Consider the following 15,845-nt stretch of genomic DNA (forward strand, 5'->3'; position numbering starts at 1 on the left):
AAGAATGAAGAACATTACTTTTCACTGTATGGCATTTGTTTTATTCTGAATTTTTTATTCTTTTGTGCAAATTACTTCTACTAAAAAATATTACACTTTCTGTTTACCCTGATTTCTTACAGAAGAATAAGGGTTTTAGGGGAATGGGTGGGAGGCTTGTAATTCTGGGACCTTTTAAACTTACTACATTAGTGATACAATTGGGATTGTGTTTATCACAAGTGAACTGGTCTTCTGAATTATGCCATTACCCTAGTGCTGCATGCTATTGTACCTGCAGTACCTCTCACTGCTCTAGGGTCAAATGGATGCCTAACCTGTGCTAGCTGCCCCGGAGAAGAAGTTTCAGCCTCGTCAGAAATGGGACAATCACATCTGAAACAGAGCAGGGATAACATTTAAATCTTCCAGTTATTACTTGTATTGGTTTTTTGCAATCTTTTAAACTTACTACAAGAATCAAAGATCCTGAGATTAGAGATTTTTTTGAAGATTCATTTAACTGAAGAACATCACTTTAAAAAAGACAAATTTACACAATTTAGCCCTGCCTCCCCCCCACCAAAAGAACTGTGATCTCTAATCAGTTGTATGATAGATCATAGATTTTTCTTTAGGTTTCCTTGCTGATTTGTAACTTGATCTGTTTCCTATTGTTTAGTATAGAGGAAGTCATTTCCTGTCTTAGTACTTTCTGACTTTCATTACTTTTATTCTGGACTTTTCCTTTTGAAGCAGAGCTAACTCTTTCAATTTGCCTGTGCTGTCCATAGTAGTTCCTGCTGAGTAAGATCTGTTAGCATTGTTTTATTTCTGTCTGCACCTGTCCACCATGCTAAAAATCCATGTTGATAGTGACAGATAAAATTTAGTGCAGTTACACAGCTTGTATGATTGATCTCACAAAGTAGGAATACTTTTCAAGCATATGCCTGGGTTGGGTTCTTCACATGTTACTTGAATAAAGTTCAACAGAAACTCCATCCAGGCAGCCTATGTGGGAAATTTTACAAGTGCATTTAGCCACAAAAATATTATCCTGTTCTTTAAAATACTTTGAATGATTATTTCAAAGAGATAAAGTTAGCAATTGCAAAAAAGTTAAAAATTTTATTTGGAGCCAAAGGTTTTCGGGGATATTATATGTAAATACTAATCAGTGGTTTACTTGTCCATCCATCCATCCATCCATCCATCCACTGAGTACCTCTTACATGCCAGGCATCGTTCTAGATACTAGGGATACAGTAGCGAATGAAACAAAAGTCCTCACCTCATGAATAATGTCTTTTCCACATTTTAATGGAGTTTATACTCCACACAGTAAAAGTGTTCATAAAAATAACTTATAGTTTATATCTTAGAAGCCTTTACTGTATGTTCAATTTATTGCAAGCTATTGCTAACTACAACATGAGACTCACTAACAGTTCAAGAGCTAACTTGGCTCGTGAATAGAGACGGTGTTTTGCAATTATATTTATTCATGACATTTTCTAACAAAAACACTTAACTGTGTTCTAAATTTACCAGTTAATATTCATGTATTAATACTACACTATACATTAATATTATATTATACATAATATTAATTTACCAGTTAATATTATAAGATAATATCACACATCTTATATGAAAATATTTAGATAAGCATATTTAAATATAACCACTTGTGGATTATATTTACCAAATTATTTTATGTCAACTTTAAACTCAGTCAGAATTTTATAGTTTTATTCCACCCAGATATTTTAATTGTATTAAGAAAGTACAAGACAGACTTCACAAGTCACCTTTGAATCAACTGAACAAAAAGTCAAAAAAAAAAAAAAAAAGAAAAAGGAAAAGAGAAAAACAGAAAGGAAACAACAGGATTCTACACAGAGTAGAATATGACACATGGTATTACTAGGTTTCTCTGAGAGTTTTAATGTAGAAATACAGTATTTTTTTTCTCTACAAAAAGGCTGTATAAAACATCTCTACTAGCAATAGATTTGCTTGTTAAAAATGTAGATTCCTGGACCAGATCCGAGATCTAACGAGTTAAAATTTATGGCAATGGATCCTGAAAAAATTCTTTATTTTAAAAAGCAGACCACTTGATTATTAGACACTCAAAAGTTTGAGAAGATGAAGCACTGTGGTGTGTGTGGGACAGGTGGGAAGGCTTTGCTATGGCTATATCCATGTATTTTCTCCTGGATAGAAACTTATGACATAAGAATCATGTCCTTTATGGGGTCACGGTTTCCACTGACAAAAATGCTTTGTATGAAACCTAGCCAAACTGAGGACACGGGGAACAGGCCACGTGGGGCATATGTTCTGCCAGGAGGCCTACTTCACCCTCTAAAATGCCTGGCAGCTGTCAGGACTTGCAGGGGGAATTTTGTTTACTTTGTGAAATGCCCAGTAGGTTCCAAGGGTCATTCAGGAATACTGTCACACTGCTGTTAGGGTAGATACAGTCTTTAACTTAAATGCATCCACTAATCCACTAATGAACATTTTACTCATTTTATTTATATGGTCAGTCAATAGAATTCCTTACATTGTGAAATACCAGTAGAAAAAAATGTCTTATATTATTTAATTCTATTTTTATGTTCTCCAAATATCTTTTGTCGTAGATCAGCTATATGATTAAGCACCATGTATGATATTACACTGTTTGCTATGTCCGAGAGCCTTGACATGAATGCTTAGAGTAAAATAAACATTTCAGATAAAAACTTTAATGAAATAAAAAATTAATTCTCAGGAGTGTTTAATAAAAATCAGGGATTGGATAACCAACAATAAAAAAGAACCCCTAAGTTTAGGAATAGTATGAACTGATATTTATAAAATTTCAAAATAATGCCTTCATTATTCATATAGAGTCATCTTTATATCCCTCAACTACAAGACAGATGATGTGACCATTTAGTGGGGTAGTTTCAGATGGTCAGAGTACAGTGAGAGTCTGAGAAAACAATAAGCACATGCTTTAAGGAGAAGGTGGCAGAAATGTGACAGGCAGCAGAAGGCAGAAGTGGCAGACAGAAAACAAAAGTTAATGTAGCAAGAAGCAATGTGAGAATGTGGAAAAGTGATAAAACTTGCTTGCATAGTAAGTACAATATTCAGTCATGTATTTAATGAAAAGGAAATGTAAGTATTTATGCATCAAAAAGAGAAATTAACTTTAGTGAATTCTGTATGCTTTTAATTTTTTTACAAGATCCTTCAATTAATTCATGTGTTTATCAATACCCATGAAAGACAGGAAGAAGTCAGAACATAATAAACAGTATTTGTACAGATATCCCTGTCCCAACAGGACAGCAAATGTAACTGTCCTGATCTCTCTCCTGGGTGCCTAGGAAAGCTGCCATAAAATGAACAGGTGTTTGGGTTTGATGGGCTCAATGACTCAGTTTCATAGAGGCTGTGCTGTTTACTGGTAGCCAGAGCAATCACTTCCTAAACCTTATGGCATGAAGCCTGACACAGCAGTTCTTTCTTATGCTTGTTCCCCACACTCTGATGAATGCTTTCGCCTAAGGGTCAGCAGCCCTGCTTAGGCCGTTAATGCTATCTGTGGCCCTTGGGATGCCTGAGGCCAGAGGAAAAGATAAAAGGGAAGAAGAAAAGGCTAAAAAAGACTTTTTATGGGAAGGTAAAGGAGAAAGAAACTATAAGAGTAGGAGGAAAAGGGGAGGGGGACTGAAAAGGAAAGCAGTTCTTTGTGTGGTGAATAGGTTAAAGTATACTAACTCTGGACATTATATACCGTCCACTTGGACCACCTATTCAACATTCAGATCTCATTGGTTCAGCTTCTACCACCTTTTCTCCTCCACCTCACTTGAGTCACCCACTTCTACAGTCACATCTGGAGTACCGAAAACCTGTCCCTCTGGAAAGGACTAATACAAATATCATATGATATCACTTATATGTGGAATCTAAAAAATGGTACAAATGAACTTATTTACAAAACAGAAACAGAATCATGAATGTAGCAAACAAACTTATGGTTACCGGGGGTGGGAAGGGAGAGGAGGGATAAATTGGGAGACTGGGACTGACATATACACACTACTATATATAAAATAGATAACTAATAAGGACCTAATCTATAGCACAGGGAACTCTACTCAATTCTCTGTAATGACCTATATGGGAAAAGAATCTAAAAAAAAAAAAAGTGGATATATGTATATGTATAACTGATTAACTGTGCTGTACTCCTGAAACCAACAAAACATCGTAAATCAACTATATTTCAATAATAATAATAATAAAAGATCTCCTATTCTCTGATAAGGACCCCTACCCTTATAGCTTGGTTGTGCAATAGCCCAACCTACACCTGTTAGTTATTCGATTTCAATGAGATCTCCACTTTCTCTCTACATATCAACACTCTCCCTGTCTTTTCAAGAATCTTGTATTATGCATTATCCCTTTTCTCTCCTATATCTTCAATCTATTCTTCTCTATTGAAGATTAAACATGCTCAATAATCTTTTATATTAAACAGAATAAAACAAAAAAACACAAAGCCTTTCTGCACTTCATATCCCCTTCTGGTTACGACACTCACTTTTCTACTTCACAGCTAAATTTATGAAGTAGTTGGGCATGTTCCTCTCTTGACCTATTCATTTCCTGTTCAATTCTCATTCCCTCCCGATCTGTTTTTTGCTAATACATTTCCACCGAAAGGGCTCCTTTTCAATGACCTTCAGTAGCCAAATTAGTCCATCTTGTAGCTGAGCCACCTTCAGCATCAAGGGATACAGCTGATAACTGCCTCCTCCTTGAAGCCGAGTTTCCGTGGCCTCTGTTGGCAGCATGTTCTCCAGGACTGCCTATGCCTCTAGTTGCTCTTTCTTGGTCTCCTTTTTCAGCTCCTCTCCCTTGATTCCATTTTTTTTTTAAAGCTATGGAGTGCTGCAGGACCTGATCTGAAGCTAAATTATATGTTTCTTTCCTTAGGCCAGCTCATACACTTTCATGGCTTCAAAGATCACTTATGCTAATGTCTCTGAATTTTCTCTCTCCAGCTCCACATATTAACACTTTGCTGGAAAGTTCTACATGGATGTCTTAGGCACTTCAAATATAGTATATCTAAATGTACCCTTCTTCCAAGTACCTTATATAGTAACTGTACTTTTAGCCACCTGATTTTTCACATCAGAAACCAGGGGTCACCTACGAAATCTCCTTCTTCATCAACCCCTCTGATACTGTATCTCATTCATCAACTCTACTCCAAACATCTCCTGAATATATCTACTTCTTTGCATCTCCACTGCCACCAACCTAATCAAAGCCACCATCACTACTGTTGTAGCCTCCTCAACTGGTCTCTCCAAATTTTTTTCTACTCTAGTCTTTTCTATTCCTGCTAATCTAATTTCCATACTGTAGCAAGAGGAATCTTTTAAAAATCCAAGTCTGATCATGATACTCCTCTGCTTTTAACATATAACATGTTAATAGCTTTCTTTACATGAAAAGAAAATTCTCAGATGCTCAGATGGCTCTTCAATATCGGGCCCCTCTTTGGATTCCAGACTCATTTCATTCCATTCTCCTTTGTGTTTTCTACACCACAGCTACTCAGCTCCATTTGAGTTTCTTCTTGTCTCAGACCTATTCACATACTGGGATTTTTGGTTGTTTGTTTTTTTCTGTCTTGCACCTTCCTCTCTCTCTCTAGGTTGGCTGATCCATTCATCCTTTAGACATCTACTTAACTGCCATTCCCTCAGAGAAGCCAGGTTTGATTTTCTTTTGTAGTGCTTATCACGTCAATTATTTGCTTAATGTCTGTGCTTTCTGCCTCAACTCAAACTCTTTCCCCCGACTGCCAAAATGTAAAATCCATGAGGGCAGCAATCATACCTGTTTTATTCATGAGTGTGTGTTGCATCTGTGAGGCCCAGAACACTGCCTGGCATACAGTATGTGTCCAGTAAACATGTATGGAAAGAATGAATGAATGAAAGTTCATCCCAATTTTGGGATTTTGTTTACCTCAACACACTTGAGAGCACTGTGAATGATATTTTCAGGTTTTACTCAAATGACAGTGGGCATAAATAGCAATTAGATATTGTTTAATGGAACTCCAGTGTTCTCGGGAGGGAGCATCCTAACAACTGCCTAACTCCTGGCAGCTTCAACTTGTGGTTAATTCTACTCACAAAATACAACCCTGAAAATAAGTGAGCAGAGAGCATCAGCGACCCAGAAGGAGAAGAAATGAATGAAAAATATTCTACTACCTCTTGCTTATGAGCCAGCTGCCCCATTCTCCCAACCACTCCTTCTGGCCTATATTCCCTACTATACTCATACATTGAGTTGTCCTTTGTCTAAGTTTGGTTAGAGAGAGAGAAAAAAAAGCATGCTTAAGTAAAACAAAGAACAAAAAAGTCTAGTAGAGGCTTCTCATTAAATAAATACCCCTTAGGCAGAAAGTCCAGTTACAGATCCTATTTGGATTTTAAATTATAGTCTTATTTCTTAAAGTTCTGAATGAAGCATGGGAAAAAAATTAGGAAAATAAAGTGAAGTTTTGGCTATACTCTGAAATACCAATCCACGCCGTCTAAACGTGCACTACCTCCTTCTTGTGACAGTCTTCACTAACTTCAATAATCAACTTATTTTATCCTTCAATTTGGTGGGGCACATCTTTTTTTCCTGATACCCGGGGCTGAATGGAAGAATGAAGAAAAAGAAACCTTGAATTTAACCAGAGCTCTATCAATTTGTAATGGACAGAAACACTGCACAAGTAGTAAGGGACTGGAATTCTAAGATGTTACTTTTTTTGCCATGATGGGCTTAACTATTACTAACTCACTCTGTTTGAAAAAGCTTTCTTGTGTTCCTCCCATGAAGAACGAGTGGACGGTAAAGCTGAGGCTTTCAGGCAGTGTATCTACAGACAGACAACAGTGGTTGCTCCATAGTCACTGGGCCAGCCGTGTTCTGATTTTGATGCTCTCACTGCCAGATACTGGTTCCTATTATTTTGCTCTGACTCTGCATCTACATGTTCTTAACCGACTTTACCTTCACAGGGATGTCCTCTTCCTGGCTGGCTTTCTCTGAGGTGAAGACATACGAGATTTCTTTATGAGATGTGGTCTGGCGGCAGATGGCACACTTAATGGAGCTCCTGTGAGACCCCACGCTGTACTGTTCGATAATAATTGAAATGCATTCATTACAGAAACAGTGCCCACAGGTCAGTACTGCCCACTAAAAAAGAAAACACATAGAATATGCCTCAGTGAGATGCTATCAAAGATGCCTTCCAATCTATAAACATATTAAAAGAAGAGAGTCATAATTTCATTTCCTAACTATTTCATGATATAAATATCCTTTAAGTCATAAAAACTAAGTTATACTTTTAAACTAACTATTTTTTTAGTCCAACCAGACTAAGCTTTCATAGTCTTTAGTTCTGTTCACCCTAATAGGAGGATAATAGTCAGTCATCATTATTTTGTAAGATGCTGGTGTTCTCATTTCAGCATTTAGGAAAAATGCAAATTACTCTTTAGCACTCTCACAGTAGAGTAACAGGATAGACTGACTACAACATTAATTTGGACATAATGTCATATTCAATATATTCTACACAACTTAGTAATAAGCAGATTTACATTTTCACATGTTAAAGCGTTTATTATATAGAAAATGAGATGGAAATGTTAAAGATAATAAAATTTCTGAGACAATCTAGTTGCATGAATCTCATCAAAACTAAAAGCAAAGAAGAAACTACTTACACCATGATCCTTTCCATTTTTATAGTAATTTTTATCAAAATGTTTTTATCACTGATTTTTAACAGAAATTGCCAGTCTCTGTACATTACTATTCTTCTCCTCCATTACCAATCTGTCCTTTTAAGATTTATTATCAATAAAATATCCTTTAAAATCTTATCTTCTCCATGAATCATGGAAACTAAAAGATATGTTCTTTCTGATTATTGCTGGTCAGAATATGGAACTCATATATTTAGGCTTCTACTCTCAGCTCCATAGAAAAAAGTGCCAAGGACACTTTTACTCATTTAATAGTAATAGACTTATCTTTCAAAATTTGAAAAGCAGTGAATATACCGATATTACATATATTTATTTATCATACAAAGTAGGAACTTATAGTATCATAAATCACATTTCATAAAGTAAAAATAAGAATCTCTTTGAGGAAAACTAATACAGTTCCTTAAGTTTATAGACATTTGTATACTAATATTCACAAAGAAATATACTTGATATAATAGTCTTCTAAAAATCACATATGAATTCCCTCAGGATTGCTGTTATTTGCGCTTTAAATACTGGTACTATTAGACAGTAATAATGTTAAGTAAGAACTACGTTACTATACCTTTGTCATAACTTAAGTAAATCTGTGTATGTCGTATTATATTTCTGTACAAGTACCAAATAACCATGGTAAACTGACAGACTCAAGTGACTGGAAGCAATACTTAAAATTATTCACCTTTAATGAAAAAGATGGAGCTATTCTAGAAATATGTTTTTACCTATCACTTAAGGGAAAACATTGCTCAAACATATTTGGCACTAAGCCTGTCAGCTAACCTTTGGCCCTACCTTTCAGACAGAGGTAGTATTTGCCTTGCATGCAAAGTTTGAGGGTGGGGCGAGTTGTATGTAAAAGCCTTTGAAGACTGTAAAGTATTTTACAAATGCATGTAATATTTATCATAATTTCACCTGTTTTCCCAGTTGCCGAGCACAGATTGGACAAGGTTCTGGATTAATACCTCCTGATGTTTTGTCCTGAGACTACCCAAAAAAGAATTAAAACATATATTAGTTATATTTTAAAAGCCGTTACATGTTCTACAACTCATTTATAAAAGTAAATGCTGGCAATTAAAATAATCTAATAATTGAGATGACCTAATAATTCATATATTAATACTATCATTCCTGGGATTTACAAATAACATTTATTTAAGGTGTGAAAAAAAAATGGACACAATTTTTAACACAGTTTGTTAAAGTTACCATATTACTGTATTTGTGATTATGATAGAAGGCAAAATAAAAAGCAAAATATGAGATAATTTACCTAAATTCTCAAATTTTACTTTCATGTTAGATATATTTTTTTAATAAAGAAATAGATATTCTGCATGTCCACTTGGCATGGGAACAAAGACATTGGGAAGAGGCATTTATTCACATAACTCCTTATTAATACTGATTTCTTCTCCGTATCCTTTTTCTAATCTCACCAAGGCAAAGCAAATAATTAGAAACCAGAAATATTACTGACTTGAGACCTATCTATGCCTGGAAATTATGTTGAAGTATAATAGCTTTTCAAAGTCTCTTTAAAAACTGAAAGATTTCCAAATTAAGTCATCAAATGAACAGGTTTTAAAACTGAGGAAAACATAAAGGAAAGTAAATTAGACTCACAGATTACTAAATTGTTCTTGATTATCCTTTGACTCTTATAAGCAGGAAAAAAAAAGCTAACTTGTGCATGGATTCAGAAGTTCTAATGGTTAAGACAATTCCATTAACTACAAAGTATGCAGCATTTAAAAAAAGTTCTTTTCCTCTGTTAATTATTGATTTGTTTCAGGTAACATAGCAAACCACCTAAAACCTTAGTGGCTAATAAAACATGAATTTCTCCTGATGCTACAGGTCACCTGGGTTACTTTGGGATACACTGATTTGGCTTGGGCTGGATGGTCCAGGACGGCCCACACTCCTATCTAGCAGTTGGTAGGCCAGCTGGTCTGGGGAGAGGGCTAAGCTGAGGCTTTTGCTCCTCAAGAAAGGTAACCTGGGCTTCTTCACATAGTCTCAGAGTTCCAAAACATGACACGATTGGGAGAATTCCAAAGTGCGTGGACTTTTCAAATCTCTGTTTGTGACACAAGGCCAAAAACAAGTCATCTGACGAAGCCTAGAGTCAGTGTAGGAGGGGATTAACCAAGAGCAAGCACGCAAGAGAAGGTATTACTATAGCATTTTGTAAACAATCTACCAGAATTTATAATACCTCTTTTTTTCTAATTTATTTAATGTAAGAATTAGCATTTTTTCCATAAAGGGCATGATTGTAAATATTTTAGGCTTTGTGGGCCATATGATCTCTGTTGCAACGCCTCAACTCTGCTATTAGAGCACAAAAGCAGCTGTAGACAATACTTAATGAATGAGTACAGCTGTATTCCAATAAAACTTTATTCACAAAAACAGGTGATGGGCTGGATTTGTCCTATGCTTAGTAGTTTGCAGATTGCTTATTTTCCTTCATTTATAGAGTAAATATTTTTTTCTTATATTTTTTTGCCAAATGGGTTTTCCTACATAGATTATATCCTTGGAATTTTAATTAAAAAAATAATTCAACATATAGAGGATATCAACTTATGTTCCATAACTAAAAGAATCATCAACAATCTCTTAATTTTGACTCTCACATTTAAAGTACAGAAATCTTATATTTTAAAAACTCATGTCCAGAAATATCAAGACCTTTTTTCCGAATGTTATTTTTCCATCGCTAGCATTTTGCGAGATTGACTTAAAGTTCTTCTCTTTTTTCCCTGCCAAAATAGTAGTCATCATTATAATAATAGTAATAATATAATAATATTAATTGTGAATACCTAGAAAGTGCTTAATAAACCAGTAAACACTCCAGCACTTACATATATTAATTCATACGATCCTCAAGAGAGCCCTACAAGATAGTGTTACTTTTCTCATTTTACAGATGGGACAAAGAGAAAATAACTTGAATAAAGTCCTATATCCAGAAAATAGTGGCATCATGATTCAAATTTGCACTATCTAGGTCCAAAAGTCTACCTTCTTAACTACTATGCTATTTTACCTATAAAGAATGTCCAACTTTTTCATTTTGTCATTGCTGAGATTTAATGATTCACTTAAATGTATTTTGTACTAGTTTTCAGGACCAATTGTAGTCTACTGCTTTCCTTCATTTGCCCTATCCAAAAATCTACTATTATATGTTGTTCTGATAAGTTACTCTGCCACTCCCATTTATTCTTGCCCGAAAATGGAATTATATTCATCAATGTCTAATACAGTACTTTGCTTACTACTAAGAAAATATGTTGTGAATTACATTAAATAATTCGTTACCATGTCCTCTTATTTAGCAACTTTCCAAACACACTACACAGTTTCAAAAAACAATTTAAAAAAATCTGTGCGTTATTGGATGCATGCGTTTATCTTTGCTGAGTGGTATGTTGTAATACTTTCACTATTCAAGGCTTGCAACTACAGTCTGTTTACATTGTGCTATACTATACACTGCATACCCTTTACACTATCTATATAACATTTTCTATAGATATTATCTTCTTTTGTGATCTGTGTAGCTATTGCAGACATAGCTAGTGTTCTGACTCACATAACTAACACAAACAAATAAAAGAATGATTAAAAAAAACACCTATACCATTAATAAGGGGACTAATAGATTAAATGAAAGGAGTCAATAAAGTGGTTTATTGATAATACAGCATGGGAAAAAGTAGCATCTTTTAAAAACAATACCTTCTCCAAGTTAGTTAGGTAAAGAAGCTGCCCAAGTTTTTTCTGAAGCTGTGATGTAGCAACAGCTTTATCATTTAGTAGTTTTATACGATTTTGTTCTACCTAAAAAAGAAACAAAACAACTTCTTTATTCTAAGATGGTTACATTACATTAGACATGCACAATTCTTCTATTTTAATTCTTTCTTAAAAAGTATCCTATTTTATGAAAACATATTTACATGTGAAAACTAAAATTTGCAAAAGGGATACTAGATAATATTAACATATTTCAAAACATATATATATTTTGCTGTATAGAAGACAAAATTCAATGTAGAATTCTTTTAAATAAAAAGCTTCCCTATATACCTGAAGTAGGTTAAAAATCAACCAAAGGCTATTTGTGTATGATTTTTCAGTAATACATTTATGGGATAAAGAAAAATAAAATGGTATGCTACTTTGGCCATCCAAATGAAGTGATTCTAAGAAATCCAGGGAAGAATCTCTCTGCTCCTACTTTCTATGCCCCCACCCTCAGTAGAATACAGTAACAGAAAAAAAAAAAGAGGAATTTGTTTTCACTTAAAACTTATTGAGAATTCTATTTTAAAAATGAAGTGAAATAGTATATAATGACTATTTCTAAGTTTTTCTAAGTTACAGTCTCCAAGCTTTATAGGAAAAAAAAAGATTTAAAAGATTAAAGGAATAAAAACAAATTCTAAAGAAAATAATATTTTTAATATGAAGAAAAAAGGTTGGTGGAGTTATTTTTTTAATTCTGAGATACAAAGAGGAATTTAACAGACGATAAGTTGTCAATATCTGTTCATCATTAGCAAAGGAAAACAGTGCAAAATCAGTTCTTGGTTGTTCTTATGGGAGATTTTTTTAGTTCTGAAAAAGCTGAAGTAATTGGACATACATCTAAAAACTGACCAAGAATATCTTTAGGTTTTGGCACACAAAAGGTGCTCAAGAATAGATGAATATGCAACGTGGAGAGAAACAAATAAACATGCAAATGCACCCAAACAGTGAATGCAAAGCATGTATTAGACATGAAATTGCTCATCTCTGGCCTACAAAAACAAACAACTTCATATGGCTCAAACGAAGAGCAGATATGAAACACTTACTTATTGAGGACGTCACTGCCCTGACTCTATCCCTTCTATGGAACTTGGATTTTTGTGACATCTATTTGCTGTGTTCATTTCTGTGATTCATTTGCAAATTACCTCATGTGGTTCAATGATATGAGGAACTGGTGGACTGGGCTTTGGCTCCCTAGGATCACGTACTCTTAGTCGTTCTGTAGCCATTGCAAGTTCATCAACAGCAGACACACGATTCCTCAGAGCCATCCAATATTCATGAAGCAACTGAAGGAACAGAAAAGACAGACAGTGGTAAAGCACATAATTAAAACTGGTTAAAACCACCAAGATGTCCCTTGGTCAAGAGTCTTCAGTGAGGTCTTAAAACATACACAGTGTTTTCATTACGGGTCTAAGGTACAAGCAATTCTTGGGCCATTTTTAGGATGAGGAAGTGGGACTGAATAATCTCCACAGGACACAGCATACCCTGAGATTTCTTGGTAGGACCAAAGATCTTTACAGATCAATACTAGACTGGTGGAATCTCTGCTTTATTTTTTTAAAGAAATACTTATTATAAAATATTTCACATTCTCAAAATAATATGTATATATGATAAAGAGAATATTAAAGTATACAACTGAGTCCACATCATCCGAATTAGGAAAGAGAATAATGCCAGTTTCTTAGGAAGCCTGTGTTCCTTCTCAACTGCATCACTCTCTTGCCTCACACATTCTTCCTTCAACCCCCAACAATGGGGTAACCACTATTCTGAATTGGATTTACTATTCTGTACTTTTTGCTGGAGTTATACTAATCTATACATCCTTAATAATCTGGTTTTATATGTTTCTGAAATTTATAAAAATGCTATCAATCAGTATAAAATGTTTTGATATGCTTTCTTCACTAACTAACATTATGCTTTGAGTTAGATCCTGACTGATGTGCATAGCAGTAGCTCATTCACACTATTGTTAAAGGGTTTAGTCTGCAACTATGGAGAACAAATGAACAACGATCTGGGTGAAATGCATGATAAGCACTCCTCTGACACAGACCATGTGGCTAAACTGAGCTCAAAGGAAGAACGTAGGGGCAAATGAACACTGTATATAGTATTGTCTCTTCCATGACTTGCTGTAATTAACTGTGTTAATGAGCTTTTGCTTTTAGAATAGTAATGTGAAAAGAGAAAAATTATTATGAACCAATGATTTTGATGCTATAGAAGTATCGTTCTTCAATCTATCAAATGTATGAATTGATATTATAGACAGCACAGCTTCTCTTTCTTGAAATTTTTATCCTGCTTTAAAAGGCAAGAACTTTAGGTTAAAAAAATAAAAGATATCAAATGGAATATAACATTATAAATAAAAAACCCACTTCTTTTGTTTCCTCACCCATCTCACTTGCAAAGTAGGACAAGGGATTAAAAAAATCCACATATAAACAATAATTCAAAATTAATGAATTCTGGAATCTCAAGCATAGAGTTATGATATGATGAAATTATTAAAGTATAAATATGAAGAGTCTCTTTGTGCATTATTAATTGCAATGGTTTCTAGTCTTGTATGTTGAGAAATGTTTATTATGTTCTCCAGTCTTTAAGGTTGTTGGTGTTTGGTTATTATTCACAGAGCAAAAGAAAAAAACAAAAAAGGAAACAAAGCCACACTCTGATTTCAGAGAACAGCAGTGTAAGACCAAGCTAAGACTAGAATAACACACTTTCAAGGAAAAACAAAAGGTTTCATGTAAATTTCATTTTAGTAATGATTTTTAGTAATTTAATAAACAGAAACTTCTCATTTGTTCAGTATTATTGTATTTATTATGCATCATTACAATCATTACATTTTAGGGAAAGATAAATTACGACACCTCAACTTTCTAAAGCAGATTTTTAAAAACTGAAAAGAGAAAAAGGAAAGTAGCAACTAAAATTAATGTAAAGGAGGAGAATTCTTAATATGGGAAGGAAGTTTTAAATTACTGTTACCTTATATTCTTTCTTCCAAGCTTCAAAGAGATCCATTGAAGTACTCCCCTCATCAATGAATTCAACTTCAAATCGATGTGACTTTGCAAACGATAGCAGAGCTTTCATGGATCGCTCTGTCTCACTTATTGCCCACAGACCCCGATTGGTGGTAGGTATTCGATCATCCACCAGTCCTTCTTCATCTTCTATCATCTCCTCAAATATTGCAGTCTGGCCTTTGACTCTGAAGACATTTGAGAACGAAACCACCACAGTAATTACTGTCAGTGGGTAACAAGTACTATAAAAATGATATTACCAGAGCTAATAGGAAAGCAAGGTCAAAAACAAAAATTTCATCAACATCTTTCAATGTCATGTCTACAAGATCATGCCTGCAAGTTTTTGGTAAAACCATACCAACTCTGAAAATGCTTGAGGTATCATACATTTGACAAGTGCTTTCTTGAGAGCAACCTGGCCTAATAAAAAATGGCTATAAATTCCAGGCTAAAATCTTGCTCTGAGAATTAAAATAACACAAAACACAAATTACCACCACTATCAACCATGCAAAAATAAAACAGAAAAACCACAAGATGACCTAAAAGTACACTGCTGATATTTTTTTTCTTGAGGCAACCAGACTTACTCTTTTCTCAATTTCTATGTTTGTAAAATAGGAATAATTTTACTAAATGTACTCACTAAGTAGCTTAATCCCTGACACAACGATGAAGACTTCAAATCTGTGTTGGAGAAAGTGTATTACTAAAAAGAGCTAACATTTTTATAGAACATTTACCATGTATCAAACACTATGCTAGAGAAGAGATCTTCAAGATGGCAGAGAAGTAAGACGTGGAGATCACCTTCCTCCCCACAAATACATCAGAAATACACCTACATGTGGAACAACTCCTAAAGACCACCTACTGAATGCTGGCAGAAGACCTCAGACTTCCGAAAAGGCAAGAAACTTCCCACGTACCTGGGTAGGGTGAAGGAAAAAAGAAAAAACAGAGACAAAAGAATAGGGACAGGACCTGCACCTCTGGGAGGGAGCTGTAAAAGAGGAAAAGTTTCCACACACTAGGAAGCCCCTTCACTGGCAGAGACGGGGTGGGGGCGGGTTAAGCTTCAGAG

The 15,845-nt window shown here is 34.6% G+C and overlaps 1 protein-coding gene across 3 annotated transcripts in view; it reads right to left on the minus strand.

Moving 5' to 3' along the window:
- The window catches only part of SHPRH (SNF2 histone linker PHD RING helicase), a gene marked incomplete at its 3' end in the record, with an annotated part of 90,363 nt that overhangs the window by 15,020 nt on the left and 59,498 nt on the right, over positions 1 to 15,845 (minus strand). For all 3 annotated transcript variants that reach the window (XM_081251260.1, XM_081251261.1, XM_081251262.1), the window contains exons 21-25: positions 14,718 to 14,943; positions 12,845 to 12,988; positions 11,619 to 11,720; positions 8,775 to 8,846; positions 7,084 to 7,272 (exon numbers count right to left, since the gene is read on the minus strand). In XM_081251260.1, the coding sequence (XP_081107386.1) occupies positions 7,084 to 7,272; positions 8,775 to 8,846; positions 11,619 to 11,720; positions 12,845 to 12,988; positions 14,718 to 14,943 (733 nt within the window). The remainder of the gene's footprint in view (positions 1 to 7,083; positions 7,273 to 8,774; positions 8,847 to 11,618; positions 11,721 to 12,844; positions 12,989 to 14,717; positions 14,944 to 15,845) is intronic.

Source organism: Mesoplodon bidens, assembly GCF_964165515.1.
Source record: "Mesoplodon bidens genome assembly, chromosome: 12".
Taxonomy (NCBI): Eukaryota; Metazoa; Chordata; class Mammalia; order Artiodactyla; family Ziphiidae; genus Mesoplodon; species Mesoplodon bidens.